General features: G+C 44.2%; 1 protein-coding gene and 1 long non-coding RNA gene across 5 annotated transcripts; one reads left to right on the top strand and one right to left on the bottom strand.

Annotated features, from left to right (window-relative positions):
* Positions 1 to 132: 132 nt before the first annotated feature.
* On the bottom strand, positions 133 to 8,253 carry LOC115504725. Of its 3 annotated transcripts, XR_003965772.1 has the most exons (6): positions 8,053 to 8,253; positions 3,582 to 3,759; positions 3,047 to 3,207; positions 1,887 to 1,973; positions 487 to 599; positions 133 to 360 (listed from the first exon to the last, which is right to left on the bottom strand). It is a non-coding gene; the product is annotated as an uncharacterized LOC115504725 (long non-coding RNA). The 3 variants fall into 3 exon arrangements; XR_003965770.1 differs by lacking the exon at positions 3,582 to 3,759; XR_003965771.1 differs by lacking the exon at positions 8,053 to 8,253 and having other exon boundaries at positions 3,582 to 6,970.
* Positions 7,576 to 27,902, top strand: ELK4 (ETS transcription factor ELK4). 2 transcript variants are annotated; one of them, XM_030301814.2, is made up of 6 exons: positions 7,616 to 7,683; positions 10,859 to 11,187; positions 14,288 to 14,503; positions 15,598 to 16,470; positions 17,232 to 17,348; positions 19,502 to 27,902. In XM_030301814.2, the coding sequence occupies exons 3-6, from the start codon at positions 14,297 to 14,299 to the stop codon at positions 19,598 to 19,600; spliced, it is 1,296 nt and encodes a 431-aa protein (XP_030157674.1). In that variant the 5' UTR covers positions 7,616 to 7,683; positions 10,859 to 11,187; positions 14,288 to 14,296; the 3' UTR covers positions 19,601 to 27,902. The 2 variants fall into 2 exon arrangements, with proteins under 2 accessions (XP_030157673.1, XP_030157674.1); XM_030301813.2 differs by lacking the exon at positions 10,859 to 11,187 and having other exon boundaries at positions 7,576 to 7,683.
* Positions 27,903 to 27,937: the final 35 nt, after the last annotated feature.

The following is a 27,937-nucleotide window of genomic DNA, read 5'->3' as shown; positions in this document are numbered from 1 at the left end:
CAGGTTATGACCTCCCGGTTCGTGAGTTCGAGCCCTGCGTTGGGCTCTGCGCTGACAGTGAGGAGCCTGCTTGGGATCATCTCACTCTCTCGTTTTCAAAATAAGTAAATATTAAAAAAAAAATTTTTTTTTAAAAACCTGGGAGCTCTTTATTCAAAAGTTACTAAGTCCCTATTATGTGCCAGGCACAAGGCTGGGACACACGGGTTGTGCGAAGATGACAGCCACACTGTTCGCTTTCAGGGAACTGTGTGGAGTGGAGGGGACGGTCCAGGCTGAGAGAGCAGTATTGACAAAAGACTGGAGTCCTGGTGGTGTTGGACGTGTTCGAGGGCCTGTAGTTCGTGAGGCTGGATTAGGCTGAAAAGGGATCGGAATGGAAAGGGTCACTGATCAAAACGGTGATTAGTGATGATCACCGGAAGGGTGACGTGGCCTTTAAACCTTGCCCATCACAGGTCTGTCAGGTTCGAGTTTGGACTTTACCTTGGAAGCAGCAGGGAAATCAATTGTTGGACACTCTGAAACAGATGAGTGTCGCAGTCAAGTGTGTGTTCCAGAAGGTTCCCTCGTGGCAGTGTGGACGTGGGCTGACATGCCTGGAAGCCGGGAGAGAAAGCGGAAGGCTTGCCGTAGTCCTGGCAAGAGACACTGAGAGCCCTGGGGAGGGGATGGATGTGAGATATTCTAGAGAGGAGGTACAACAGACCATGCATGGAATGCGTATGGAGGGTGAGGAAGAAGGAACGGTTAGGGTGCCTGAGCGGTCCGGGTGGCGCTTTCAGTTGGAAAAGGAAGGAGGATTTGGTTCAGGTGGCAGGTATAGGCAGTGAGTTCAAGGTATATATATATATGTGCATATATATGTACATATGCATATATATGTACATATATATATATACATGTACATGTGTATACTTTAATGCTTAGTTGTATTTGAAAGAGAGAGAGAGAGAGGGAGAGAGAGCAGGGGAGGGGCAGAGAGAGAGGGAGACACAGAATCCGAAGCAGGCTCCAGGCTCCGAGCTGTCAGCACAGAGCCCCATGCGGGGCTCCAACCCACGAACCACGAGATCATGACCTGAGCCGAAGTTGGACGATTAACTGACTGAGCCACCCAGGCACCCCTCAAGTCATATATTCTGAGATGGAAAGGTTATGAGGATATTCAGAAGGAGAAACCCTGTAGGAAATGGGAGACAGGGATCCAGAGGTCAGGGGAGAATTTGGGGTCAGAAATAAAGGTTGGGGGTCCTCAGCATTTTGGGTGGTGAAGAAAGCCTTGGAGAGAATGAGGTCCCGCGTGGGGCGTGAGTCGAGGGACCACAGTCCAAAGACAGAGGAGACAAAAACTGGTTAGAGAGCTAGAGGGAGAATCATGGAGGCCAAGAGAGCCCAGCGTCTCCTGGAAGGCACCAAGACGGGACACCTAAGCCTGCTTTGGAGGTCAGAGAGTGTTTACCTAAAGAGGGGATGTCTTAAGCTGGGCCTGAGGAGGACTGGGAGACGGTGGGTGGGGTGGTGCCTCAAAGAGTCAGTGGTGGGGACAGCAGACATATCCGGGAGATTGGAGAGTGAGTGGAAGCTGAGAAAGTGTGGGCCGCAAATAGAAACCATTATTTTTTGAAGTTTAATACTGAAAGGGAGGAAAAGATAGGCTGATGGTTGAAGGGGAAGTTTTCTTAGGACAGGCGAGAGCCACCGTGCTGACCGGCAGGATGGAGAGGTGAGAACTCAGGACCCGGGAGAGGCCGCACCGAGCAGAGGAGGCGAGGGGGGCGGGCTCAAGCTTTGGGTCTGGCGCACCTGCACCTCCCGTCAGCAACGCTGGGCTGTGCCTGGGTCCCCCTTTGCCCCGCTGATCTAGTCGCCCCATTAGTACTTACTGAGCAGCACCTGGCAGAGGGCCTGCGCCACCGCGTCCCGGACTGGAAAGGTGACTGAGATCTAGGCTCTCCTCTGGAGGACTCGGTCTGAAGGGTGGAACAGAGGAGAAACTTAAGGTGAGCGTGGTGAAGGCCACAAGCAGGGTCAGCGCTGGCCGCCACAGAAGACAGTGGAGGTCACACACCCTAGAGCAGGTGACATCGGAGCTGAGCTGAGACCTAACGTAGGAGCCGGCCCCATGAGCCCAGCTGGGCAGGGGAATAGGCAGAGCATCCCAAACAGAACGTTGCCCTCCAAACCCTCTCCCGCTTCCTCCAAGTACCCCCCTTCCAGGACGCCAGGAGCCTCTGACCTTCCTCCCTTCCCCCAGCACAGTCTTCACCCCTATTTAACTAACACCCCCTCCTGTGTCACAATGGGTTGTAGCCCCTCCTCTTTTAGAAACTTCTAAAGAAAGAGACTGGTCTCGGTCATCTTTGCATCTCCTGTGTCCAGTGCAGTGCTTGGCACACAGTTAATGCTTAAAAATTACATATATATTTTATAAAGCATTGCTTAATTCTTCCTTCCTTCCTTCCTTCCTTCCTTCCTTCCTTCCTTCCTCCCTCTCTTTTCTTCCTTTCTTCCTTTCTCTTTCTTTCTTTCTTTCTCTCTTTCTCCCTCCCTCCCTCCCTCTCTCTCTTTTTCTTTCTTTGCTATGTAAACTCTGCCCTCAACGTGAAGCTTGAACTCACAACCCTGAGATCAAGAGTCACATGCCCTACCAACTGAGCCAGCCCTGTGCTCCCAAAGATATATTTATGGATACGAAATCTTCTCAGGCCTAAGGACCACTTTTCATGGCTCATAAATTCTCAAGGCTGCCAGTGGCAGGGTTAAGGCAGAGAGGTAAAAAGGAAAGGGGTGCCGGGCTGACTAGGTTGGAAGGGCATGTGACTCTTGACCTTGGGTTCCTTACTTTGACCCCACATTGGGTGTAGAGATTACCAAAATAAGTGAATAAATAAGCTTTAAAAATATTAAGGGAAAGGAAAAGTAGACAGGGAAAGAAAAATAAGGCCGAGGGAGAGGGCTGGGGTTGGGGGTGGGGAGGAAGCAAAAGAACACAGATAAGGTATACACACACAGGGCAGGGATAGAATTCCAAACAAAACCTAACCAGAATTCTCTTTGCTCCATGAGACCTTGTCATCGGATTCTTTTCCATCATAGGAGAGCCCCTGTTCTCCCTCCACTTCCGGGCTCTGTCATTGGAGTCTGATTTCTAGACATAATCGGTTACATGCATCACAGCTGCATTTTCTGAGAAGCAGGGAGAATCTGAGAGAAAGAAGGAGGGGGGATTAAGCCCTGTAGACCAACAATTTCCCAATTTTATGGGGTGAGCCTAGACAGAATTCAAATTTTCTTCCTTGAGAGTCTGAAGGAGGGAAGCCGGTGGCTGTGTCCCACTTCTGAAGTGGGTATCCAACTCACCAGCTATGCGTTCTTTAGCATGGCAAAACTAATTTTGTTTCGCAGCTGGATAAATAAAGTAAGGCAGAAAAAAGCTGGCATTACACATTTTTGAATTAGCACCAAGTCTTTCAAACTCCACCTCTTTCAGGAAATGTTCCTGAATGCGGTGGGAGGTGGTAATTTCCCTCCCTCTCCCTCCTCACCACAAAGCACACCGCTGTAAAAGCTGCACTTACCCCAGCCTGACTTTTCCTTCCCCAGCATCTCTGGATCCTTAGCTGAATTCTTTGCCTATGTCAATAGGATCAAAAGAGATAATGCAGGGGGCGGGGGGACTCTAAAATCTATGGAAATCGTGGATAGCAATAATGGTCTCTGAGGGTGCCAGTGTCGCTGGTCCACGACCGGCAATTCCTAAAAAATGAACAAAACCTTTCGGTGGTCATATCTGAATTAATTTTAAGTGAAAAAAAATTTCAAGGCAGTTGCCATAAAACACACAAGAGAGGAAGCAAAACTTCTGGCTTAGAATTCAGAGAAGTACGTATCCTACAATGAGTTAGTCAAACCACACAGAATCTCATATGGTTACCCACAAGGTGGATTTCATGAACTTTTGTCAATCAAGTTGCATCTTTTGCAAAGGGCAATTAGGAGAGAGGTGATTGGTTCTGTTCTTTTTCTCTAGTACATATTCTGTATCAATTTTCACAGCTAAGAGAAAGTACCTGTTTCAAAGACCAATAAAATTGTTTTAAGTTAAAAAAAAACCTTAGTGGAGGAGGAAAGAAGTAGGCTGGGTGTAGATTCCAATGAAGAAAAGAATATGCAGTTATTTTCGAGGTGTGTTTGGGATAGGTCATGAAATGTGTTAGGCAGGTACTACGCCCCAGGCACATAACTGCAATAAGTCATGTCTTGTCATGTCCTCTCTGGGAAAACAGGGAGTTGGGTGAAGATTACAGCTAGGGCTGAAAGATTTTTCCATGAGCTTCCCTCATAGTTCAGAGGCTACAAATACCTTATTCAAGGACCTTTTCATGGGTTTTTCTCTGGAACTTGAATTAGCCTCTGATTATAAGTCTTATTGCTGGGGATGGAACTTCTTTGCCCAGAAAAATAGCCTTAGTGTAAAGATACTTCTAACCAGCATGTTACTGGTTGTCTTTGGTGAATTTTAGGGCCTTGGCAGGTAGTGGGGTTGGCAAATGCTGCCATATTCAGTATCCAGTTAGCCTGCATTCTGTTTTCAGTGATAACCTTACCATTTCAAGTCCTACAAATGTCATAACTATAGGGTCATTCAACAAGTACTGAAAGCATAGTTCGATCGACTGTCTTCTTCTTTTCCTCCATCCACCACAGACTACAAGCTGAAAGGTATGAATATCTTTTATTTTTTAAAGATGTTGAAAGTGAGGCGCAGAAGGGATCAGTCATAAGGATTTTCTCAAGAAGATCAAGTCTGGAGTTTAGGGAGTTTGAAAAGCTAGAACCCAGAAATCCCAGATTTTTATTCTTTCGTGTCAGCCATACTTCACATCTGACCCTATCTGGGGGTGTTGACGCTTCCTCTGACCTAAAGTTCTCTCTTGTTTATTTCATGTGCTACAAGACATCGCTGGGGAAGACAGAACAGGCAATCGGATGGTTCCATGCTTGCTCAGTCAGAGTCCATGAAATATTCCTCTAGGAAAAAGGGACACTAATTTGGGGTAATGATGAAGCAGTGAAAACGAAGAGAGGGAAAGGGAAGTTGCTTTCAGAAGAAATAATCGTAAGAACTAGGTGTTCTTGGGATAGGAAATGTAATTAAATTAGGGGAGCAGGGCTGGCAGGGCTGGGATAACTCGATTGCTTAAAAAACACAATTTTAGGGCAGTTCAAGCAGAAAAACACATATTAAGTGTTTAAAGAAAATCTGCAAATTTAATTGGCATAGCCCTGAGTAGCCAAGGCTACAATTGGAAATCTACCTATTGAGTGAGAAAGTGACCAAAGTAACAAAAAAGCAACATAACCACCATGGAGTTTGCAAAAAAAAACCATCTGTTGTGTGAGGAACCATGGAGAGAGATTCTGTATTTATAGAATCTTGAGTGGGAAAAGCAGGCACAATACCCTCCCCCCCCAAAGTTCACTAATCTGAAATCTGATTTATCTTCTAGTTTCTCTGCTGTCAACATGTACTATTTAAAAAAAAAAAAAAAAAGTCAATTTAAAAGCAGACTTGCTAGGACTAATTTAAGAACTCCCAAAGTAGGATCTCTTCCAAAAATACACTGCAATTGACAATACTATCAGCTCAGTGTTAAAGGGGTTGTGATACAATAGACCCTGGGGCTGAATCAGATGTTTACTGTAGCTTGGGGAGAACAGGCTAGTCTGTAGAAGAGTTCCACTAGCCTTAACTGTTCTTGAGACAAGGTTTAGAATGAAATCTTTCTATAAACAAATGTTTCCAAGAGTGTATCTTAAATAGCCTACCTTAATAATTCTTATTTTTTCCTCTCGGTTTCTAAAATGGAAACTGCTGTAAGGAAAATTTTTTATATCAGAGGCCAAGAGTGCTGGTGTTTTTCAGTTATTGCAGGTTTCCTCTTAATGAAAATATGTTTACATCCTCTGGTGAAATTATTTTTAGAAAGCTAACATCTTTTGGTAGCGCCGGTCTTACAGGAATGCCTCCGTGTTACAATTACTCTGTACTAGGGCAGGAGGTTGGAAATAAAATGAAGTGCCAATTCTCTTCCAAAAGCCTACACAGGGATTATAGGATCATATTTTACTCTGTGAGTTCAATTAATTTTATTGATTCAATTGAATTCAATTGAATTCAATTGGGGGGGGGTGAGGTGGAGGCAAAAGTAAATGATATCATTTACTGGGTGCCTACCATGTGCCAGGAAATGCATGAAGCACATTATAGTCTTTATCTCATTTGATCTTTTCAGCAACGCTGCACATTATCATCTTCATTTAACATGAGGAACTGAGGTTCAGAGAGGTTAAGTAACTCACTGCAGGTCTTACAGCTACTATATGACCAAGTAACTCAGACATCAGCCTAGTTGGCTTCTTGTTAAAAAGAATATGCATGCGATTTCTTCAAGGGTTCAGCAGTCCAGTTTACAGACTGCACATCTCTTCTGCTGCTGCTAAATTACTCAACTAGTCGCTAATACCAAGTGTGGCTTGATTCCTTAGGAAGTCTATTTACTTGAACCTATGTGGTAGAAACTCTGCTAGGTGACTTATGCACCTTATCTGCTTTAATCATCACAACTCTGAGACTGGGTTCTCTCCATTTTACAAATGATGAAGCTTTGGGGAGGTTAAAGTTACTAAGTAAGATCTGGGAGTTAGTGAGGGACAAGGCCACGACTGGATTCCAGGTCTGACTCCATTTGTCAGTCCCCGAGCTAGCGAGCCACAGTGCTGACATAATATTCACCGGGGGTGTTCTTAGCGTCCTGGGAGCATGTACTTGGATGAACAAGCTGCAGCGGCACCGACTCCCCCGTCCATCTAGCCAGGGGCAAGGCAGGACAAGTGGCCCGGGAGAGAGAAGCCCTCACGCTTCAGCTTAGCAACAACAAAGGTGGTCCTGGCGAGCGCCACCTCCACTATCGGGCGCGGGAGATGCGGTGAGGCCCCAGGCCGTCCGAGGTGTCCCCCCCCCCCCCGCACAAATGGCAGCTTTGGTGCTGCGGACTCTGTCGGGCGCTTCAGCAAGCTGTTAGTAGCCACTCAGTCCGGCGGAGAGCGGCGAGTGCGGAGCTCCAGGGGGCACCCTCACTGTGCCCACGCGCACACCCGCTTCCCGGGATCCCCGGACTCCCGGACCCCCGGACGCGGGGATCTGGACGGCCGCAGTTCTCAGTCCTACTCCCACAGCCGCCCCACCCTTCCCGCCCCCGGAAGTGACGCGCGGCGGCTACGGCGCCTGGGAGGGGCCCGGACGCAGCCGGGGGGTTTGAGAGTGGCGGCGGCCGCGGAGAGACTGGCAGGCCGGGCCCCGGCGAGGAACGCCCCGAGCGCGCGCCCGGCGGGTAGCGGCCCCACGACCCGCGCCGCTGCCGCCGCCGCCACCGCCGCGTGCGGGGGCGGGGAGGGCGGGGCGCGAGGAGCCCCGGCGGGCGCGGCGGCGGCGGGCGATGCGGGCGGCTGCGGGCACCCGGCGGGCTCGGCTGGGCCGCCGCCGCCTTCTCCGGCTCCGCCGCGGGGGTCGCCGCGGCCGCCGCGCCGTCCTCGAACTCCCAGCGTGAGGAGGCGGCGGGCGGAGAGAAGCATCGCGCTCGAGGCGGAAACCCGGAGGGAGCCCCGCGCGCGGCCTCGGTGAGCGGCCGGCCCCGCGCGCCCCCGTCCATCCCGCGCCCCGTCGGGTGCTCGCGGCCGCCGCCCCCCAGCCGCGGGGAGCGGGGGCGGAGGCCGGGGCCCGGGGGGCAGGCGGCACAACAGGAAGTGAGCGTGGCGGCGGGGGCGGGCGGGCACGCGCTCCCCTGGGGCCTGCCCCGCCCGCTGCCCCGCGGCGCGCAGGTGGACTTCGGCGCGTCCCGTCCCCTGCTTCGCCCCTTATTTAGTCCCGCGAGGTCCCTGGGGCGCCGGGTGGCAGTGGCTTTTTGCCTCGGGGAGGGGGGGGGCGAATTCTGACTCTTTGTGGTGACAGGAAGTTGGAAAATGAAAGTACAGTAATTCAGTGCTTACCGAGGCCGCGTGAGTTTGCGGCTCTTCCCCGGACTTTGATCTGCTCCGGGGCACACGGTCACCCGAGTCTCTGCCTCTCCCCAAGTTCGCTATTCATCCGGTGTCAAGTTTCATTTCTTTTTCTACTTCTCTCCCGCGAGCCCCCTGCCCCCTTTACTTTCTGCTTAATGTACAGCTGCGGCGAGGCTGGTCGTTTCTAGGTTCCTGGGAGGGTCAATTGGAAACGCCTTTGGGGGGGCGGGCTATTAAGTGGCCTCGGCAGGAAATCAGGGGTATTGTTGACTGAACTAGTCAAAGGATACACAGTTGACTTTTCCCCCGGATGTTGCTGTTTGAAGTTTAGGGCATTCACCTGAAGACTCTGGAGTCTTACTCCTTATCTCGACAATTTCATCTCTTTGCAGTCTCCCAGCCACCACCCCGCTACGTGGAAGACTCGGTGCTTTAATATTTAGGACTGTCAGCGGTGTTTTCGTTAACATGTAGCTGTGATTCAGTTTCCCACCCCTTCACCACCCCTTCCCCGTCAGGAATTCCTTTCTCCCTGCATGAGTGAAATTCATTATGTTCTTAGGGAAATACTGCCCTTCGAGTTTTACCACAATGTAGCTATGCTTTTACTATTGTTTTAATATAGGGTACAGTTAAGAGACTCCTGATTATTTTTCAACGATGATGATTTTGATTCAAAACAAGTCTTGATACATTTCATAATTTGGTTTTGCTTTATTTAAGCAGCACGCTGAATTTGGAGACATTTATTATTTGGGGTTTGGCTGCTGTTTCTGAAAAATAGTCGGGCTGTGGGTCACCGCAGCAACTGGACTATGTGTATTATAAACATGTTTAGGGTGGAAAAAGTTTCATTTACTGGAGACTTCCTTTCCCTAATAGGTTATGTCAACATACCTTCTTTCCGCTTAGCATAGGGATAGAGCTACCTTTCAAGTGTCAAGGTAGAATCAATTATGTTTTCAACATTAACTCCTCAAAAATCAGTTCTTTGATTTGCAACACGTATTTCTTTCCCTCATCAGACTTCTGAAGAACTCTTTTAAAATTGCCATTTTAGAAAACGTGGGTTTTCCTGTGAAGGAAAGTAAAGGTTTTTATTGATAAGTAGCTAGAATAAAAGTATTTATATTTTTTGTTTTTTCGTTTCACGTTTTTAATTGTCTTCTGGATTTTTTTTCCCTTTTCGTTCTCTTTTATGGCTGAGGAAATCATTGAATTTCATATCAGTAGCACACGTTTAGGAACTAAAATGAAGAGGCTCAACCTGACTGTATACCCAGAGGTTCACCAACTTTTCAAAGAGTATAACCTGTTTTTAAAATTGAATGAAGAAAACATCCCTTTCAGGAACCCACTGGAGATGTCCATTTTATATCTTTGTTAGTTTTGGGGAAAAGACAATTCTTTTCCAGTACTTCATTCCAAAACCACAAGGCCCTTTTTCTTTGATTCTCAACAACCTCCTCTCCCGGAGGCGCTGCTGAGCCCTAAAGAAGCCTCAGCGTTTCCCAGGGCAGCTAAATTCGGCCTGAAGTAGCGCCCACCAGCACTTGACTCTGTCCGTGCCCTGGCCCCCTAGTAACCAGCTTGGGAAGATGGGAGTTGGAAGGTGTACCCCGAACCCCTTTGGGAGCCTCCGTACTTTCGGGAGCCTCCCCTCCGCTCAGGACGGCACCTGTGTGCTTGTGGAGATGTGGATGGTTATGTGTGTCTTTGTGTGCGTATCTTAGCCGCTATTAACCTGTAGGATCCATGCATTGTCTATGTGATAGGTATTAATATTCTCGGATTTCGTTTGGGAATTTTTCCAAAAACAAACGGAATTAGAGGTACCAAATTTGTGATTGTTTTGAGATTCAGTTCTCTTTTTCCCTTCCCTCTCTCCCCTACTCCCCTTTCCCTTTCCCCTCCCACTGGTGTTCTCTCTTCCTCTCTCTCTCTCTCTCTCTCTCTCTCACACACACACACACACGCCCACATCCCAACCCCATAAGCATTATTGATATGAAGATGATGTCTGGAAATATGGAGACAGTTCTTTAGTTAAGCTAAACATTTATTAGAAAGTACTTTGAACAGGTTTAGACTGAAAAAAAATCATTTAGGTGTTAAACATATGTAATTAAAAGCCGTAAACAGGCATCATTATCTCTGGTAAATTGAGAGGAATGATACCCCCCCCATACTTGATGGATCATAATATAAAACCACTTTTTAAAAATTTTATTATTATTATTATTTATTTTTAATGTTTATTTTTGAGAGAGAGAGAGAGAGAGCGTGCATCAGTGAAGGAGGGACAGAGAGAGGGAGACACAGAATCCAAAGCAGGCTCCAGGCTCTGAGCTGTCAGCGTCGAGTCTGATGCAGGGCTTGAACTCATGAACCGTGAGATCATGACCTGAGCCAAAGTCGGACGCTTAACTGACTGAGCCACCCAGGCGCCCCTAATTTTTATTTTTTAAAGTTTATTTATTTTGAGAGAGAGAGAGAGGGAGAGAGAGAGAGAGGGAGAGAGAGAATCCCAAGCAGGCTCCACACTGTCAGTGTAGAGCCTGACAATTCATGGGCCTAAACCCATGAACTGTGAGATCATGACCTGAGCTGAGATCAAGAATTGGACACTTAACTGACTAAGCAGCCAGGTGCCCCTAAAACTACCTTTTCAACTCAGTTTAAGTGAGGCCATGGCAGAGATTAGTGGACATGGTTACTTAATATTAAAGTTGCACTTCATAGTTCTAGGCTATTGTCACTTAGTATCTAATATGTAATACTTCTTTATACCCAGCTGCTGGCAGGAATGCTGTTATGCATCCAGGGAGTGGTTTCCCTGGTGAACAGAGTGTGACTCTGATGGAAGACTTGGACTCATGGCCTCAGCTTCTCCATTGACTGTGTGACTGGGGACATCTCCTGCTTTCTGTTCTTTATTATTTTCCCATCTCTGCTTTTGGATGACCATATCTGCACAGCCGGCTTCAAAGGGACGAGTGAGGATTATTGGAAGACATTTTTGAGTGTCTCAGAAAAGTTACGGAAACCCAGAAATCTTCCACTTCGGTTTCTCCTGCCTTTTTTGGGAGCGGAAATAGTTGACCCTTAAGGACCCTATCCTTTGTGAGTTACATACACATTGTTAGAATTAGGCTTCTGAGGCCTGTGCTTTTGTAATGTTTGTAGTGTTTTTAACATCTTTGAGATAAAATTCATCTACTTAAGTTGTACAAGACAGTAGTTTTAGTGTATTCAAGGAGTTGTGTAACCACCATTGCAGTCTTTTATTTATATCATCCCATAAGCAGTCACTCCCCATTCTTCTCTCCACCCAGCTCCTGGCAACCTGGGATCTACATTGAGTCTGATACATTTGCCTATTCTGAACATTTCATATAAATCGAAATAAAATATGTGGCCTTTGTGGCCGGTGTCTTTCACTTAACAATGTTTTCAAGGTTTGTCCATGTTGTAGCATGTACCAGTACTAAAGTCTGGTTTTTTTTTGTTTTTTTTTTAACGTTTGTTTATTTTTGAGACAGAGAGAGACAGAGCATGAACAGGGGAGGGGCAGAGAGAGAGGGAGACACAGAATTGGAAGCAGGCTCCAGGCTCTGAGCCATCAGCCCAGAGCCCGACGCAGGGCTCGAACTCACGGACCGCGAGATCGTGACCTGAGCTGAAGTCAGCCGCTTAACCGACTGAGCCACCCAGGCGCCCCTAAAGTCTGTTTTTTACGGCTGAATAATATTCCAGTAGTCACACCACATTTTGCTTGTCCATTCATCATTGTTGATGGACATTTGAGTTGTTTCTACTTTTTGGATATTCTAGAATGATGCTGCTGTGACCATTCCTGTGCAAGTGTGTCTGTTGGACATGTATTTTCGGTTCGCTTGGGTATGTACCTAGGAGCCGAATAGCTGGATCGTATTTCTGTTTAGCATTTTGAGGAAGTATCACAGTTTTCCAAAGTGGCTATCCCGTTTTACATTCTTGCCAGCAATGCATGAGGGTTTCACTCTCGACACATCCTAGCCAATACTTGTTATTGTCTGTCTTATTGATTATAGCCATCCTAGTAGGTGTGGCGTGGTATCTTATGTGGTTTTGATTTTCAGTTCCCTAATAACTAATGCTGAGGATCTTTTCATGAGCTTATTGTCAATTTGTCTTTTTTTAAAAATTAATTATTCTTTGTACGCTTTTTTAAAAATGCTCAGTTTTGAGAGTGACAGAGACAGAGCACAAGTGCGGGAGGGGCAGAGAGAAAGGGAGACACCGAATCTGAAGCAGACTCCAGGCTCTGAGCTGTCAGCACAGAGTCAGACGCACGCTGGAACTCTTTAACTGCGACATCGTGACCTGAGTCGAAGTCGGTGCTTTAATCGACTGAGCCACCCAGGTGCCCTAGTTTGTGTGTCTTCTTTGAAGAAATGTCTTTGCACCTTCCTTTACTTCTTTTTTTTTTTTTTCATTGTAAGAATTCTTTATATATTTCTGACACAAGTCTCTTATTTGAAAATATATTCTCCCATTCTGAGGATTGTCTTTTCACCTGACAATATTGTTTGCAGCTCAAAAGTTTTACATTTTGATGTCAACCAAATTACCTATTTTTGTAGTATTTTAATGGAATTGATTTAATTCGTTTTCAAGTCTTATTTTGGTCCATTGAGATGTCATTCCTAGATAAAGAAAGGAAGGGTTTTTGTTTTTGTTTTCTTGTGCATGGATAGTTCAGTTACAGCCTTCTTAGGATGTGCTATATATATATACGGTGCTCCTTGGGATGGCAGTTTCTGCCATAAAGAATTCTTCCTAATGGGAATCTTGAAGTTCTGCGAAGAAAATAACTCTGTGAGGACATTTCCTTGCGGCTCTGTTGCCTAAACCAGTGGTATCCACTGGGACGATTTTGTCTCCCAGGAGAACATCTGGCAATGGCCGGAGACGTGTTTGATTGTCACAACCGGTCAGGAGGTGCTACTGGCATCTAGTGAGTTAAACTCACTGTCCTAGTGCACAGGACAGCCTCCAGGAACAAAGAATTATCTGGCCCAAACAGTAGAGCCAAAGCTGAGAAACTCTGGCCGAAACAGGGAAATCCTGAAACCTGAGATGTTGAAAGATTTTTAATTTCATGTCTTGAGAATCACATAAAGGCTACTAATCAAATGAAAGAGGATGTGTGGTGGTGCCTGGCAGACTCAGTTGGTACAGCATGCGACTCTTGATCTCAGGGCTGTGAGTTCAAGCCCCACGTTGGGCGTAGAGCCTACTTTAAAAAAAAAAAAAAAGTAATTTATGCAGTTGGAAGCTCTGGGCAGAATGGTGATAGAACTTGTCAAATAAATCAGGGAGCATTTTGTTGAATTTTCAGTGCTGCCAATTTAAATGTAAATTAATTTATGAGAACAGAAACTGTTTGGAGGAGAAAGGCCAATGGAGCACAGGTAGATTATTCCCTATATCTTTGGGCCACTATGGCACACACACACACACCACACACACATCCTGGCAGATAAACCAACTGGGTTGATTTGTATAGATGCTGAAAGGGTGGTCTCGGAGGATAGGAGGAGATTTTCAGTTAAAACGTAGTGGCAGTGGTCCTCTGGTGACTGGCCGTCATCCAAGACCACTCCCGGGACTTAAAGAACTCACTTTATCTCCCAGCAAGACTTTTCTTTTTTTTTTTTTTTTTATAATTTTTTTTTTTTAACGTTTATTTATTTTTGGGACAGAGAGAGACAGAGCATGAACGGGGGAGGGGCAGAGAGAGAGGGAGACACAGAATCGGAAACAGGCTCCAGGCTCTGAGCCATCAGCCCAGAGCCCGATGCGGGGCTCGAACTCCCGGACCGCGAGATCGTGACCTGGCTGAAGTCGGATGCTTAACCGACTGCGCCACCCAGGCGCCCCTCAGCAAGACTTTTCTTAAGCAGTGTGGCATGCTTCCGAGTTTGGTCTCTAGATCCAGATTGCCTGGGTTTAAACATCAGCTCCACCAATTACCTGTGCAGCCTCGGACAAGGAGTGACTTAACTCTTTCTGAATCAGTGGTTTCAAATGTAAAACGAGGCCGCAGTAGTATGTCTTGTAGGATTATTGGGGGAATGCTATGAAGTAATACATTTAGAGCACAGCGCCTGGCATAGGGTGTTATGGGAATGGTGGCTGTTAATACCATCGCATGTCTTCCCTGTCTGCCTCTTTTCAGCTCACTGCTATGGACAGTGCTATCACCCTGTGGCAGTTCCTCCTTCAGCTCCTACAGGAGCCTCAGAACAAGCACATGATCAGCTGGACGTCTAATGATGGGGAGTTCAAGCTTTTGCAGGCAGAAGAGGTGGCTCGTCTCTGGGGGATTCGTAAGAACAAGCCTAACATGAATTACGACAAACTCAGCCGAGCCCTCCGATACTATTATGTAAAGGTAATACGCATCCACCTCAGAATAAGACCTGTTCCTCTCTTCTGTTGAGGTTATGAAACTACTCATGTCCTGGTTAATTTCAAATTCTTTTAAATCGAGGCATAATTGACCTACAGCATTATATTCGCTTGAGGTGTGCAACATAACGATTCGATGTTTGTGTACGTTGCAAAACGATCACAGACTGCCTTGGATTATTTTGATCCAGTTTATTTGATAACTTCAGCAGTGTGGAATTGGGATGAAATGTGTAAGTGTGCCAGCTCTATTTCTGCAGAGTTCCACTCCTCATACATATTTTGTTCCTAATTGCAGTCATCTTTAAAGGAAAAATGAGCACAGGGTTGGAATAAGGAGCAGAAAATAGGAGATTTCAAGGCTAAAAGAAACATTCTTGTGTATATCATGACTTAAAAATTGTCACACATATGCTTGTGTTTTAGCTTTATTTACTTTTTACTTTTTAATTTAACCCAGGGAACACAAATACCTTAAAGAAGAGCTGTTAGTGCACAGATTTGGTTTCTTAGTTAACATTTATTTTTAGTTTAATTTCTTATTTTGAATACGTTCTTGGGCACTGAGGTACAATAAGTGGCTCAAAATGGATAGAATTGGAATGAGAAGCTGAGATCTTAATTTGTTTCGCTCTGAAGAGCTTGATCTTAACCAGTTTTTCTGTCTGTCTAAGAAACAACTGGAACTTCAGAACGAAGTGGAAACTTCAGCAGAAGTAACGTTCTGTTCCTTTTTGCTTCCTCAGGATGCGTATGGCTTGTACCTTTGGAACTATTTGAGGTTGCAGTTCAGTGATTTTTGACTTAATGCCGATATTTGGTTGAGAGTGTTAAGCAATTGAAATCTCCCTTTTACGTAACATACTGGTTCAGTTGTTAATGAGACACTTAAACACTCAACTTGGGCTCCACGGTGGTAGGAACTGCCTTTGGTGTGGCTAGATAAACATAGATGGTTTTGAAGCTCTTCGGTAAACTACTTGCCAAATAGAGTCTGTTATTAGGTCAGCTTTTTCGTGAGCTGTGGGAGGTAAGTTTATGAGAAAGTGTAAGAATGCTTATTTTGTTTATCTACAGAATATCATTAAAAAAGTGAATGGTCAGAAGTTTGTGTACAAGTTTGTCTCTTACCCAGAGATCTTGAAAATGGACCCAATGACGGTGGGCAGGATTGAGGGGGACGGGGAAGCCGGAGGCTGCGGCGAAGTCACCAGCAGCTGCAGAGATGCGGAGAGCGGGGGCAGGGAGAGGCCGCCTCAGCCTGGCGCCAGGACCTCCAGCCGCAACGACTACATACACTCCGGCTTGTACTCCTCCTTTACCCTCAACTCTTTGAACTCCTCCAACAAGAGGCTTTTCAAACCGATCAAGCTCGAGAACCCAGCCGAGAAGTTGGCAGAGAAGAAACCTCCTCAGGAGCCGACACCGTCCGTCATCAAATTCGTAACAACGCCTTCCAAGAAGCTACCAGTTGAACCCGTGGCCGCCGTGCTGTCGGCCGGCCCAAGCCTTTCTCCATCCTCAGAAGAAACTCTCCAAGCGTTGGAGACTTTGGCTTCCCCCAAACTGCCTTCCCTGGAAGCCCCGACCTCCGCCTGCAGCGTAACGACCGCGTTTGCCACCCCACCTGGTGCGTCCGCGCCGCCTCCTGTGCAGGAGCCTCCTGGGACGCCTTCGCCGCCGCTGAGCCCTAACCCTGACCTTGACACAGACATCGACTCGGTGGCTTCTCAGCCCATGGAACTTCCGGAGAACTTGTCGCTGGAGCCTAAAGACCAGGATTCAGCTTTGCTGGAAAAGGACAAAACAAGGAATTCCTCGAGATCCAAGAAACCCAAAGGGTTAGAGCTGGCACCCATCCTCGTGATCACGGGCAGCGACCCGAGCCCGCTGGGAATATTGAGCCCGTCTCTCCCCACGGCTTCTCTCACACCAGCGCTGTTCTCCCAGGTAACTGACCCCTTCTTTTTAGCGCCACCGACTCACCTTTTTAAACAAATCCCGAATTTATAACATCAGGTTCTCCTGCTGCTATTTAGGTTTGTCTTAGAAAAGTTAGCTGTGACCTTGTGAAAGTCACCCCGTTCCTCACCCAGTCAGGATCGCTGCAGTGAAAGGTTTGGAGTCGTGTTGTGAAGGATTCATGGTCTCTGCAAGTAGATGAATATTTTCCAACTTCCTCCTAAAGCAACTACTCTCTCTCTCTCTCTCTCTCTCTCTCTCTCTCTTTTTTTGGTCTTATAGAACTGGTTGGTATCTTATAAAATAACAGTGATAACCTCAAAAGCTGGAAAACAATAAATTCTGAGAAACGTGAGAACAACTGGTGTGATGTTGAGTAGCAAGTGTGCACAGTTACATTAGCCATTTCTTCACTTGCTTGTCTCCAGTCACCTCTCCCGTAACCTTAAATCCATGACTCCCAGACTGCCCGTTACTAAGGGGAACCGTGTTTGTGACTTAGTTACCTGTTACTTCTCCCTACTTGACCAGATTGGTTTCTGTATTTGGGAAAGACCCTACAAAAGACAGGTGAGAAGACATTTTGACCTTTCTTAGCAAGTAAAAATAATTTCTGAGCTTTCCCTCATGATAAAATTTTGGAGAGATTTGGGGCAGAGACTAGGACAATATTTGGGTTCAGGGCTGCCGGTGTATTATTATAAGGTTGAAACAGTCCTCAGTGACCGTTGCTGTTTTGTGTGTTGCAGACGCCCATCTTACTGACGCCGAGCCCCCTGCTCTCCAGTATCCACTTCTGGAGCACTCTCAGCCCTGTTGCTCCCCTGAGTCCAGCCAGGCTGCAAGGTGCTAACACACTCTTCCAGGTAAAACACCCACAGGTCTGTCTCTTGCACTTGGGGCCTGGTCCATGAAGAGTGGGGCCAAAAGGCAGTGTCTTCACCCTTTGGTTTCATCATTATAAAACTTGTGTTTAACAAACATGCCTTCCAAGTGTTGATTTTCTAGCCAGCGAACAGCTCCGACAAATAGAGCCAACGTCTCCTTTCCATTGTTCACTGTGACGTACGTTTGAGTTAGACCAGGGATTGTTCGGTACTGTAGATTTTGAACCTGCCCGATTTCCTTTCCTTGTCATTAAAAAAAAATTTATTGGGGCGCCTGGGTGGCGCAGTCGGTTAAGCGTCCGACTTCAGCCAGGTCACGATCTCGCGGTCCGTGAGTTCGAGCCCCGCGTCGGGCTCTGTGCTGACGGCTCAGAGCCTGGAGCCTGTTTCGGATTCTGTGTCTCCCTCTCTCTCTGCCCCTCCCCCGTTCATGCTCTGTCTCTCTCTGTCCCAAAAATAAAATAAACGTTGAAAAGAAAAAAATAAAAAAAAATAAAATAAAATAAAAAAAAATTTATTTTTTTACATTTATTTATTTTTGAGAGACAGAGTGAGACGGAGCACAAGAGGGGGAGGGGCAGAGAGAGAAGGAGACACAGAATCTGAAGCAGGCTCCAGGCTCTGAGCAAGCATTCACAGAGCCTGACGTGGGGCTCGAACCCACAAACCGTGAGATCATGACTTGAGCTGAAGTCAGTACTTAACCAACTGAGCGACCCAGGCGCCCCTCCTTGTCATTTTAAATGCTAGAAATCTCTCTCTCTTTTTTTTTTTTTTTTAAAGAAGAAAATATACACGTGTGTGTGTGTGTGTGTGTGTGTGTGTGTGTGTGTGTGTGAATTTGCAGGAGGATCTGCACGTAGCTTTTCTCTTTTACCTGAGGCTTTTTTTTTTTTTACTTGAGGCTTTTTAAAAGAGAAAAATTTTGAGTATAGTTTATCAAATATGCCCATTTCTCATTCATTTAGAATTGATATTTATCAACATTTTAAATACATATTTTAAAAAATGGATGTTGTGGGGCGCCTGGGTGGCTCAGTCAGTTCAGCGTCTGACTTCGGCTCAGGGCATGATCTCGCGGTTCATGAGTTCGAGCCCCGTGTCAGGCCTGTGCTGACAGCTCAGAGCCTAGAGCCGGCTTTGGATTCTGTGTCTCCCTCTCTCTCTGCCCTTCCCCTGCTCATGCTCTTGTCTCTCTCTGTCTCAAAAATAAATAAAACATTAAAAAACTCTTTTAAAAAAAATAGATATTGTGTTATCCCTTAGCCAAGATCATAGGAAGGGTCTTACAGCTTTTAACCATCATTTTGCCTCAGACACCTAGACTTTTTAACTCCTAGAGTTTATTTTGGTTGGTTCATTCACTTATTTAGGGGAGACTCCTTGGGAGATTTTCTTATATTTTGTAATTTAACTTTTCATTTGTTCTTTTGGAAATGAAATGGTAAGGAAAAAAGAATTAAAAATCTTCCTACTTCTGCATTTTTTTATTTTGTAAAACACTCTAAGTTATTGACTAGAAAGCGTTGAGAATTTTTCATATTTTATTTTTATGTTTTTCTTTGCCTCTCACAGATAATTGAGAGAGTGACCAGAGACCTCAGGCAAAGCTACAGTGCTCATGTGGCTTCAGCCCGGACTCTCCCTATAGAACTGGTCTTAGAATACATGATGGGGAAGGCTCTTCTAGGATGAATACCTCTATTTACAGCAGTTGTAGAGTTCATAGATGGGCATCTCTTTCCGGACCTCTTTTTGACAGTCTGTAATTTGTTTTATGATTGACTTGTACTCTGTCGTGCGTGTTGTCATTTACTGAACTTTTTAAAACTTTCATATGAAGTTAAATGTAAACCTGTATACCTTTGGCTATAAGGGAAGGCCTCATAGGTTTGTTCCTTCCTTCAAGGTAGGCTGGAGACTGTAATATGTATCATGTAGGACGAACAGTTTTTTTTCTTTAAAGTTTCTGCTGTGACATCATGTTCTTCCATGATAAACGGTTACTACCTTTGTCCTGTGAGCCACTGCAGGTGGCTTTCATTTTCTGCTTCAGGGAATGTAGCAGGGACAGAAAATGAAAGTTGGGGTTGAGTAATAGGATGATAATGTGTTTTTATTTTCTTTCTCAGTTTCCTTCTGTACTGAACAGTCATGGACCGTTCACTGTGTCTGGCCTGGATGGACCACCCACCCCTGGCCCATTTTCCCCAGATCTACAGAAAACATAACCTATGCACTTGTGGAATGAGAGAACCAAGGAGTAAAGAAACAGAAAGACATTCGACGTGATTACATTTGAAGTGAGCGATTAATAGTTCTACAATGCTGATAATAGACTATTGTGATTTTTGCCATTCCCCATTGAAATGCCTTTCTAAGATTCCCTTTGACTATGACTCAAGTTGGACTGTATATAAAAATGCCTTAATTGGAGTCCAAACTCCACCTCCCTCCCCCTTGCCCTCTCCCTCCCTAACTCCTCCTCTTCCTTCCCTCCCTCCCTCCCTCCCTCCTTCCTTACTTCCTTTCCTCCCTACCTCCCTACCTCCTTCCCTCCCTCCTGAATATTTTGAGCTTTGTGTTTAAAGAAATTTTTGGTGGGGTTTAGCAGTTAGCTATGCTTTGTAGGAGCAGTTAAGAACAAAGTTATTCCTTCTGCCTTATCGGGACCCTTTGGCCAGGAAAACATTTATGCTTTGAGTATATTAGTTGAAGAAATGTTAAATGCAGTTGGCCATATCTTTAGGACTAAGTGTGTTCTGTTGAAAAACTAAAAGTGAGCTATGTATGAGCAGTGAAGGAAAAGGATTCCTTCCTGTTCACACCAAGTAAGATTAGAGCAGTACTGTTGGGGAGATTCTGTTTTGCTCTGAACTATAACATGTGTAAGCAGTCCACGGCAAGGCATCTTATTACCTGTATCGGGGTGGGTCTCTTAGCCGTGTGTGTGATCTTGTCTGAACCTGTGAACAGCATGGAGCCTGGTCTGTTTCAGCATAGGAAGATTTTTAAACGTGGGGTTTACGACCACGTTTTGCAACAACCGGTGAGAATAGGGGACCCCATCTCTAGCACAGAAATGTCTGCTCGCTGGTGGTATAATTACACACCCGTGATATGTACAGGATGGTAAGTGATGGCTTTTAGGATGAACCTGGGTTGTGAAATCTCGAGGCATCTCTGAGTAAAACATTCAGTTGAATAACTTGAAACCACATGTGGGGCTTTCTTTCCCAGTTAGAAGATACTTTTTCTTTTCTGTTCACTGCATATTTTACCTTTTAAATTTCAGGTTGTTAGGGGTTGTGATTGTTTTAAAGATGTAATTAGGAAGATGAAAAGCAAAGCGAAGCCTCCAAATCTATAGTGAGGTAAAGATGTTATGTCTTTGAAAAAAAGTTTTTTTATTAGAGAGCAGCAGAATTTGTTTGGAAATGCTCATGTACAGGGATTGGATTGTTCACAGTAGTAGTGAAAAACGTAGGCCTTCATCTCTACATTACCACATTTATAAAATATTATCATATGGTACTCAGCCCCAGGTGTAGACAGATTTGTGGATAGTCCAAGCTGAATTGATAACCAACATCACAGTGGAATCTTTGGGAAAACTTGGCTTTTAAAGCCTAGGATTAGATTATATGCCACGACCAGCACTACAACACTGCCCGTTAGGAACCTCATCTTTTAACCCTAGAAGTAGTTCTGTAATGGAGTCCCAAACCAAATGGAATGAGGGAGTAAGGTTTTGAGGGCTCCAAATGACACTGATAGGAACCAGCATCTTCCACATGTAGAATATTCACTTTAAATATGTTTCTATACAGTGTGGAGAAGCTACAGTGTGAGACATGCATGTTAGTTAGTAGTCAGGGAGGGACAACATTCAGGGAGCCGTCTTCACATCTGTCGTCTTGGGGACCCGTTCACTGGTTCGTCAGTGGCTATGGGCTGAAAGGTGTGCTCCTGAGGTGCGCGACAGTTCTGGAGGCAATGTTTGGTAGTGATGGGGAGCGGACGGTGGACTTCTCTCCCACACGGAGTCGCTTCGTGGGCATGCTTCTTTGGAATCAGACTTCAGCAGCACTTTGGGATAGTTTTATTAGGTTTATGAATATTTTGTACATTAAATCTAAGTATTGATGGCTCGATTTAACTAGATATTTTAAATTTTGAAAGCACAAAAGTATTTTATCTTTTTGAATTAAAGGAGAAAAGCCATTGGTTGTTTTCATAGACAATATCTTTGATGACTAACTGTGTCAGCACAGGGGTGCCTGGGAACCAAGGGCACCATTAAAACTCAGTCAAAGCAGCTTCCTGGGAACCAGTGTTTGTGAGGCCTCTTGTCTATAAACCTACCCCGGAAGCCTCCGAGAGGTGCGGGCCTCAGGAGATTGATGATCTGCTTTCTCTTTGAGATCAACTGACGTGGAGAAGTGTGTGCGTGTGTGTGTGTGTGTGTGTGTATTTCCTTTTTCAAATGAAAGTTTACAACCTCAGCTCAAGTGTATGAGGCAGACCATTCTGTTAGTAAACTACCTCCTTCCTGGAAAACTCTCAGCTTCATGTTTTTTTGAGCATCCGGTGTTCTTAGCATCCAAAGGTGACATACCACTTAAGATCCATATTCACTGGGGAGACTTCTGTTCGGTATCTAGCTGGTATCCATCACAAGTCACTTTGCCAGGACGTTCGCTGGTGGGCAAAAGTAGCCTAAGTGAAGATAAGGGAGCAAGTTGAATGAGCTTTTGAGACATCTGTGGTTATCTTAGCTTTTCATCTGCTCTGGCCCGTATCTACTCATTTGTATGCTGGGAAATGTTTAACAACCAGGCTTTCTGAAGGGGAAAAAACAATCCTTCAATTGTAGTATTTGCTGATTCCCATGATTAAATTATTTCCCCTGTGGCTGATTTTAAGCTACTACCTTAGAGCTGAGAAGGGATGAACACAGTTGGCTCAAAGCCACACACTGAGCCAGCCAAGCACCGCATTTATTCCATCCTAGGGTGGATTTTCACATAATTTCTAAAATAATTTTCTTCCTTGTTCATATGCTGATTTCTTAAAACACAAAATTAAAATCACATGGCTAGCTTCAGTAATCTTTTTTTTAATGGTTTGTCAGTGCCTTTGTGAGGTTACATTCCTCATGGCATATTTTGTGTGTTTTAACAAAGGTAGAAACTTCCATTGATTTTTAAAAATACGTACATGATGGAATAATCCAGAAACCCTCAAAAAAAAGTCAATGTAAGCTATATAAGCAGAGGTTTTTTTTTTTCTTCAGATTTTGATGGGGAAACTAAGCCCATGAGCCCATGTGTGTGTGTATACACACACACATATATATACCTGTATACACACACATACATGTATGCATGTGTATATGTGTATATAATGAAAAAGGGTCCTGGATTTTTTTTTTTTTTTAAACTGGAAGAATTCTTCGATGATTTGCATACTGTATGAGAGATCAAAACAGGCATGACTGTTGAATCTAATCACCGGGCACAATTTCTAGTTTTCTCCATCCTGTGCGACTCAGACGTGGAGGGGAAAGTAAATAAATAAAGAGGTGTGGGATTCTGTGGCTGTAACTGCAGGCTATTGGTAACATCACTCCAGTCCCATTCAAACCTGTTGTGTGAGTTGTAGCCTCATAACTTTGTTTCATCCTGGTCTCAGAACAGGTGATAGGATTCTGAATTTCTAAAGGCAGTTTTGTATGTTTCTGGGGAATTTAAGCGCTAGAAGCACTCATTGCCATTTCAGAAAAGCAGTCTGCAGCCTTTTCGAGCACACCTTGATCAGTAAAAGTTTTAAACACCGTATTTCCTACTGCGAAATCATACGTGTATAAGTGGAGTTGTATGCCGCTGTAGGAAAGGCACATGTACGTTCTGAGGTGTACACAAAAATAGGAATTAAGGATGGTCTAAACGGTAAATCTTGACTGCAAGTTGTACTGTTTTCTTCCCGCCCCAGTAGATGGTCTCACGCACCTTTTGGCAGCACGTGCTTTACCTTAAAGACCACGGACTCGGGACACTGTTTCACTGCTTAATCTTGAAAATAAAACGTGGATACTTTTGTTGTGATATGTGGAGAACTCCTTTACATATTTGATCTGATTTTCATGTAAAACCCCTAGAAGTTTGATTTAGAATTTTTCAGTAAAAGTTGTCTTCAGCTTCCTGAGATTTTATATTAATTCTTTTTTGTAAATAACCCCATTACCAAATGTTTTCCAGAGCTTTGCGCATATTATTTTTGACAGCCTGTTGGCTCTTGTGTCTTCATACTAGATAGGACTCTTTAATTTACTTTTATGTTACCAGCCTGCTTACAAACTTCTTCTGGCCTTATTAATACTGTATTTTACCAACAGATTTGGAATTATGTTAAGTTGCTTTATGCTAAAATAAGAGAATCACCGCCCCCCCTTTCTTGCTGCATTCACAGGCTTTGCTTTAAAAAAATTTTTTTTAATGTTTTTATTTATTTTTTGAGAGAGACAGAGAGTGAGCTGGGGAGGGGCAGAGAGAGAGAGGGAGACACAGAATCTGAAGCAGGCTCCAGGCTCTGAGCTGTCAACACAGAGCCTGATGTGGAACTCGAACCCACGAACCGTGAGATCGTGACCTGAGCCAAAGTCAGACGCTTAACCGACTGAGCCACCGAGGCGCCCCTGTAAGCTTTGATTTTTTTAATTTGTTGGAACATTTCAGCATCTCTTGAAGAAATACTTTCCTTAATGGGTCTGTGCTATTTATCACTTACTTGTATATATTTTAGCTGCCCATGCCAGAAATCTAGAATTGTGCCGAGGTGTGTAGACAAGGATGGAGACGGGTGCAGGTGTCTTTGTGCAGAAAGCTCCAAATGAATTCCCAAACCAATGGGAAAGTTAAAAAGACTACTCATGATGTATGTAGTCTGTTAGCTGAGGGCATGACAGAACATGTTCTTTCTAAAATGGAGCTGAGAAGTTAATTGTTTAAGCCATAGTAGGGAAGTGGAGGCCAACCATAATTATCTTTCTTTAGCAGATAAGCTGATCAGAGAATGGGTCCTATGGAAAATATTTCATTAATTATCTTCTTGCTTTGGGGTCAACAAATAGATGTTGTTATTTTTAACGCTGCTAGCATTACCTGAAGCAGGGTGCCCTGTTATTCCTCTTAGGTCATCAGAATTCTGCTTACTGAAGTTTGAAGTTTTAATCTCAGAGTCTAGAATTCTTGTGGGTGGTAGTGTATTAAGAAAGAAAAAAAAGGCGGTTTGATTTCATTTCTCGTACTTGGTAGAACCTGTTAGCACAAAAGTCATGTTTTGACCTGTAAACAGAACAGTCTGAAAGGTGAGTTGTTGATGCGGTTTAAATGTTCCATTTGAAGCTGCCAGTTTCTTCAGGCTTTTCTGGGAAAAAAAAAAAAAAAAAAAAAAAAAAAAAAAAGTGCTAGATTGACAGCCTGCCGGAAAATGGCAATTGCTAGGATGCCGCCATTCGCACTGAGCGCTTGTGAAAGATGGAAGTCCAGAGTGGTTTGTGTGAGAGGGGAGATGTTGGCTTTCAGGCTTTCTGCAGAAACCAAGAAATTCAAGCTGTCGTTAACATCATTTTAAATGAAACCTTTAACAAGAAAACTCATGAGGGATACGATTAAACATGGTAAGGCTCTTGAACTCTAGTTTTTTTAGTGTAATACATATCAGAAAGTTTTATGAGGTTTAAAATTTTATTTTGAAATATGTAATTGGGGGACTGGAGCATTTCTTTTCAAATTCATTCTGGTTTATCGGCTGAGTACCGTGTGTGTGTGTGTGTGTGTGTGTGTGTGTGTGTGTGTGTAAACAAATCTGTCTTTCAGAGGGAACATATATTTTTCATCCTCTAGGATGGCTCCCAGGCTATTTTATACGAAAACTTAAAAAAAAAATTGGCTGCACTTTGCAGTTGCCACTTTTAAAAAATTAATGCCTTGCACATTTCAGTTTTTTTAAATTCTTAGACTCATAGGCCTTAAAGACTAATTGCTTGCCAACATTTTTAGAAATAGGAGGCTGCATGTGACATGCGCTGAACAAAGCCACGTTAACCCACTCGCTTGTGCACGTATCACTGCTCAAATACAGATGCCCTTTCCTAACATTTCTACACTATCACTTTTGTGTAAAATCCTTGTTATGTTAGGGTCTGAGTTTCTCAGAGAGGGGGTTTATACTAAGAGTAGTATTTCTAAAATACAGATTTGACCGTGAATTGATAAAATAGTGGAGGAGTTGTGGCTTTGTAGTCTAGTTTACCCTTTCAGACTGTACATAATAAGCATTAGCAGAAACCTCAGAGTATCTCGGGCTGAATGTTCTTCTCAGCTTGCTCTGTTTCCCATCTCCTGAGGGCCCATTCTGAGTCTTGTCCCTCCAAGGATTATGAGCCGCGCTAGGACAGGCCTGGGATCAGGACAGGGTGGGCATGCCCTGCGGCTAGGCCAGAGCCGTAGCCAACGGAATCGTCCAAATATGCCCAGAATAGAGTTCATACTGGTATGAAATCACTTGGCACTTTTGGGGGCACCGTTATTAGCACTGTTTTGTTATTAATAACTGGAAGCACAATGGTAATTTTGATTCATTTCATCTTAAGGATATGGAGGGTCAGAGAAGTAATGTCTATTTCTCGTTTATGTTTTCTGGAATTAAGACTCTTTGGAGAAGAGGTAAATGGATTGCCTGATGAGCCATTCTTCAGGGCTCTGTAAGGTATGCTCTTTTAGCCAGGATGTTTTAAAATCATTTACAAGCTTTTAATACTCTGCTTTGTGGAAACGTATGACTTTTTAAATGATTTGCAATTGATGGAGTACACTCAGCTTTGTAAACTATCCAATTACATGTTTCTTTTCTGTTTTATCGTTGTTGCTTATTGTCTGTTAGGTAGGGGACACAGTCCCTTCTAAGACACTTCATGGGTTTTGTTTTTGAGGGCAGTTTTACCAGCGCCTACATTGCAGTCAGTGCTTATGTAAGAAGTAGCAATATCTTACCAACTTCCCTGTTCACTGCTAGTGAAATTAACTAATATGCATATATGTAAAGATAGAAATTAACACAATTAAGTTTTGGTCACTCATGGCCTATTTATTCGGTTTGGCCATTTGATTTTCCTAATCACAGTCCTGTCGGTTTCTGCACTTTTGCCTTCTTGCAGTTTCACTGACCTCTGTGGGTAGGGAAGATTCAATATGAAACTCAGTCCAGTCATTTTGCCACTGATAGCTTTGGTTTGAGGTGAATACAATTTTTGACCCGAAACTAGTTTTTTACAATTATACCCGTTTTTTGGCCAGATAATCAAGTTGGTTTTTTAAAAAAGTGTGTAACTTTGCATTTTGAAGAACAAACTAAGAATTTTCTATGAGTCCTAACTGGATCTTCAGGTGTGGACGTCACTTGACAATGGAATGTTATTAGATAGTGAACGTTTGATTTTCATCCACCCAGTGTATAATGCAGAGGAAAAACATGTCTGCTGTGGCGTTAACACCGGAGAGAAGTTTTTTGTTTTTTGTTTTGTTTTGTTTTTTACATCAATGTCTTAATTCGGGCTGTGTGGTCATCAGAACTTGTTGGGGTGTTTCCCTCCAATCCAGATCCACTTGGCTGAGAAGACAGTTCTGTCACTGTTTGTTTCCCCCTTGTTTATTGAAATCTATCGCTCACGATACCTAATCTCCACCGCTTCTGTATAAATGGACCGTTTCTATGTGATGCAGGTGCACACCTACCCAAAGGAATGAATGACGGTTAGAGCAGCACTAGTGACTTGTTATAATTTCAGTATGATTTACGTTAGGGAGATCTTCAAAGTATTAACATTGCTTTTTTCTTCTTTTTCCTACAACAGCAACGAAAATGATGGTAACTGCTAACATTTATTGAAATTATACTGGTTGTTGGGGCAGCTGGAGAGAAGCTGCCTTGTCTTCTAGCTCAGCAGTGGGACTTAGCCTGTTGGGAAACAAAGGGGTGTTGTTTTGAGGGTGATTAGAATGACGGGAGCCAGAGTCTCGGATTCTAATTCTTGTGGCAAAGAACCTTCACACAGAGCGTAGGTAGGTGAGGAAGAGGATGCGCTAGCACTTTGAGGGCTTGACGATATGCTGCTTTGAAAAGAGAAAAGGACCGTTGATACTCAGTGCATCTCCAGACATAGCAAGGGGTTGCTCTGATAACCAATCAGGTGATCGCTTTTTCTCTCTCACTTCAAGTTTTATGCAAAAGTTTTGTTACATTCTGTAATGGTGATATGTGTCTTTTTAGAAAGATGATATGTTAAAAACAACTATTTTTATGCAGGAACTGACAGAGGAATTTGCTTTGTATAATGGCAAGCTAGCTTTAAGAAAGCACCGTAGCAAATTTACTGAAGTCTGAAACTACATAGATATGTTAATAGATATATGTGCAACTAGATACGGACGACAATTGTATTTTTTTAAATAAATGTTTTTAACAAAATGATCCTCTGAATTGATTATTCCTGTCACACCCATTGA

The sequence above is a fragment of the Lynx canadensis genome, chromosome F1 (assembly GCF_007474595.2).
Source record: "Lynx canadensis isolate LIC74 chromosome F1, mLynCan4.pri.v2, whole genome shotgun sequence".
Lineage (NCBI taxonomy): Eukaryota > Metazoa > Chordata > Mammalia > Carnivora > Felidae > Lynx > Lynx canadensis.
Note: the sequence above shows the minus strand (reverse complement) of the source record. Positions and strands in the feature narration are given on the sequence as shown.

What these genes read in the sequence shown, in the direction of transcription:
- ELK4 (XM_030301813.2), top strand. Translation starts at nt 14,297, where the DNA reads ATGGACAGTGCTATCACCCTGTGGCAGTTCCTCCTTCAGCTCCTACAG. An exon ending in CACCAGCGCTGTTCTCCCAG is followed by an intron (nt 16,471 to 17,231) that starts GTAACTGACCCC and finishes TGTGTGTTGCAG; the next exon opens with ACGCCCATCTTACTGACGCC. An exon ending in GTGCTAACACACTCTTCCAG is followed by an intron (nt 17,349 to 19,501) that starts GTAAAACACCCA and finishes TTTCTTTCTCAG; the next exon opens with TTTCCTTCTGTACTGAACAG.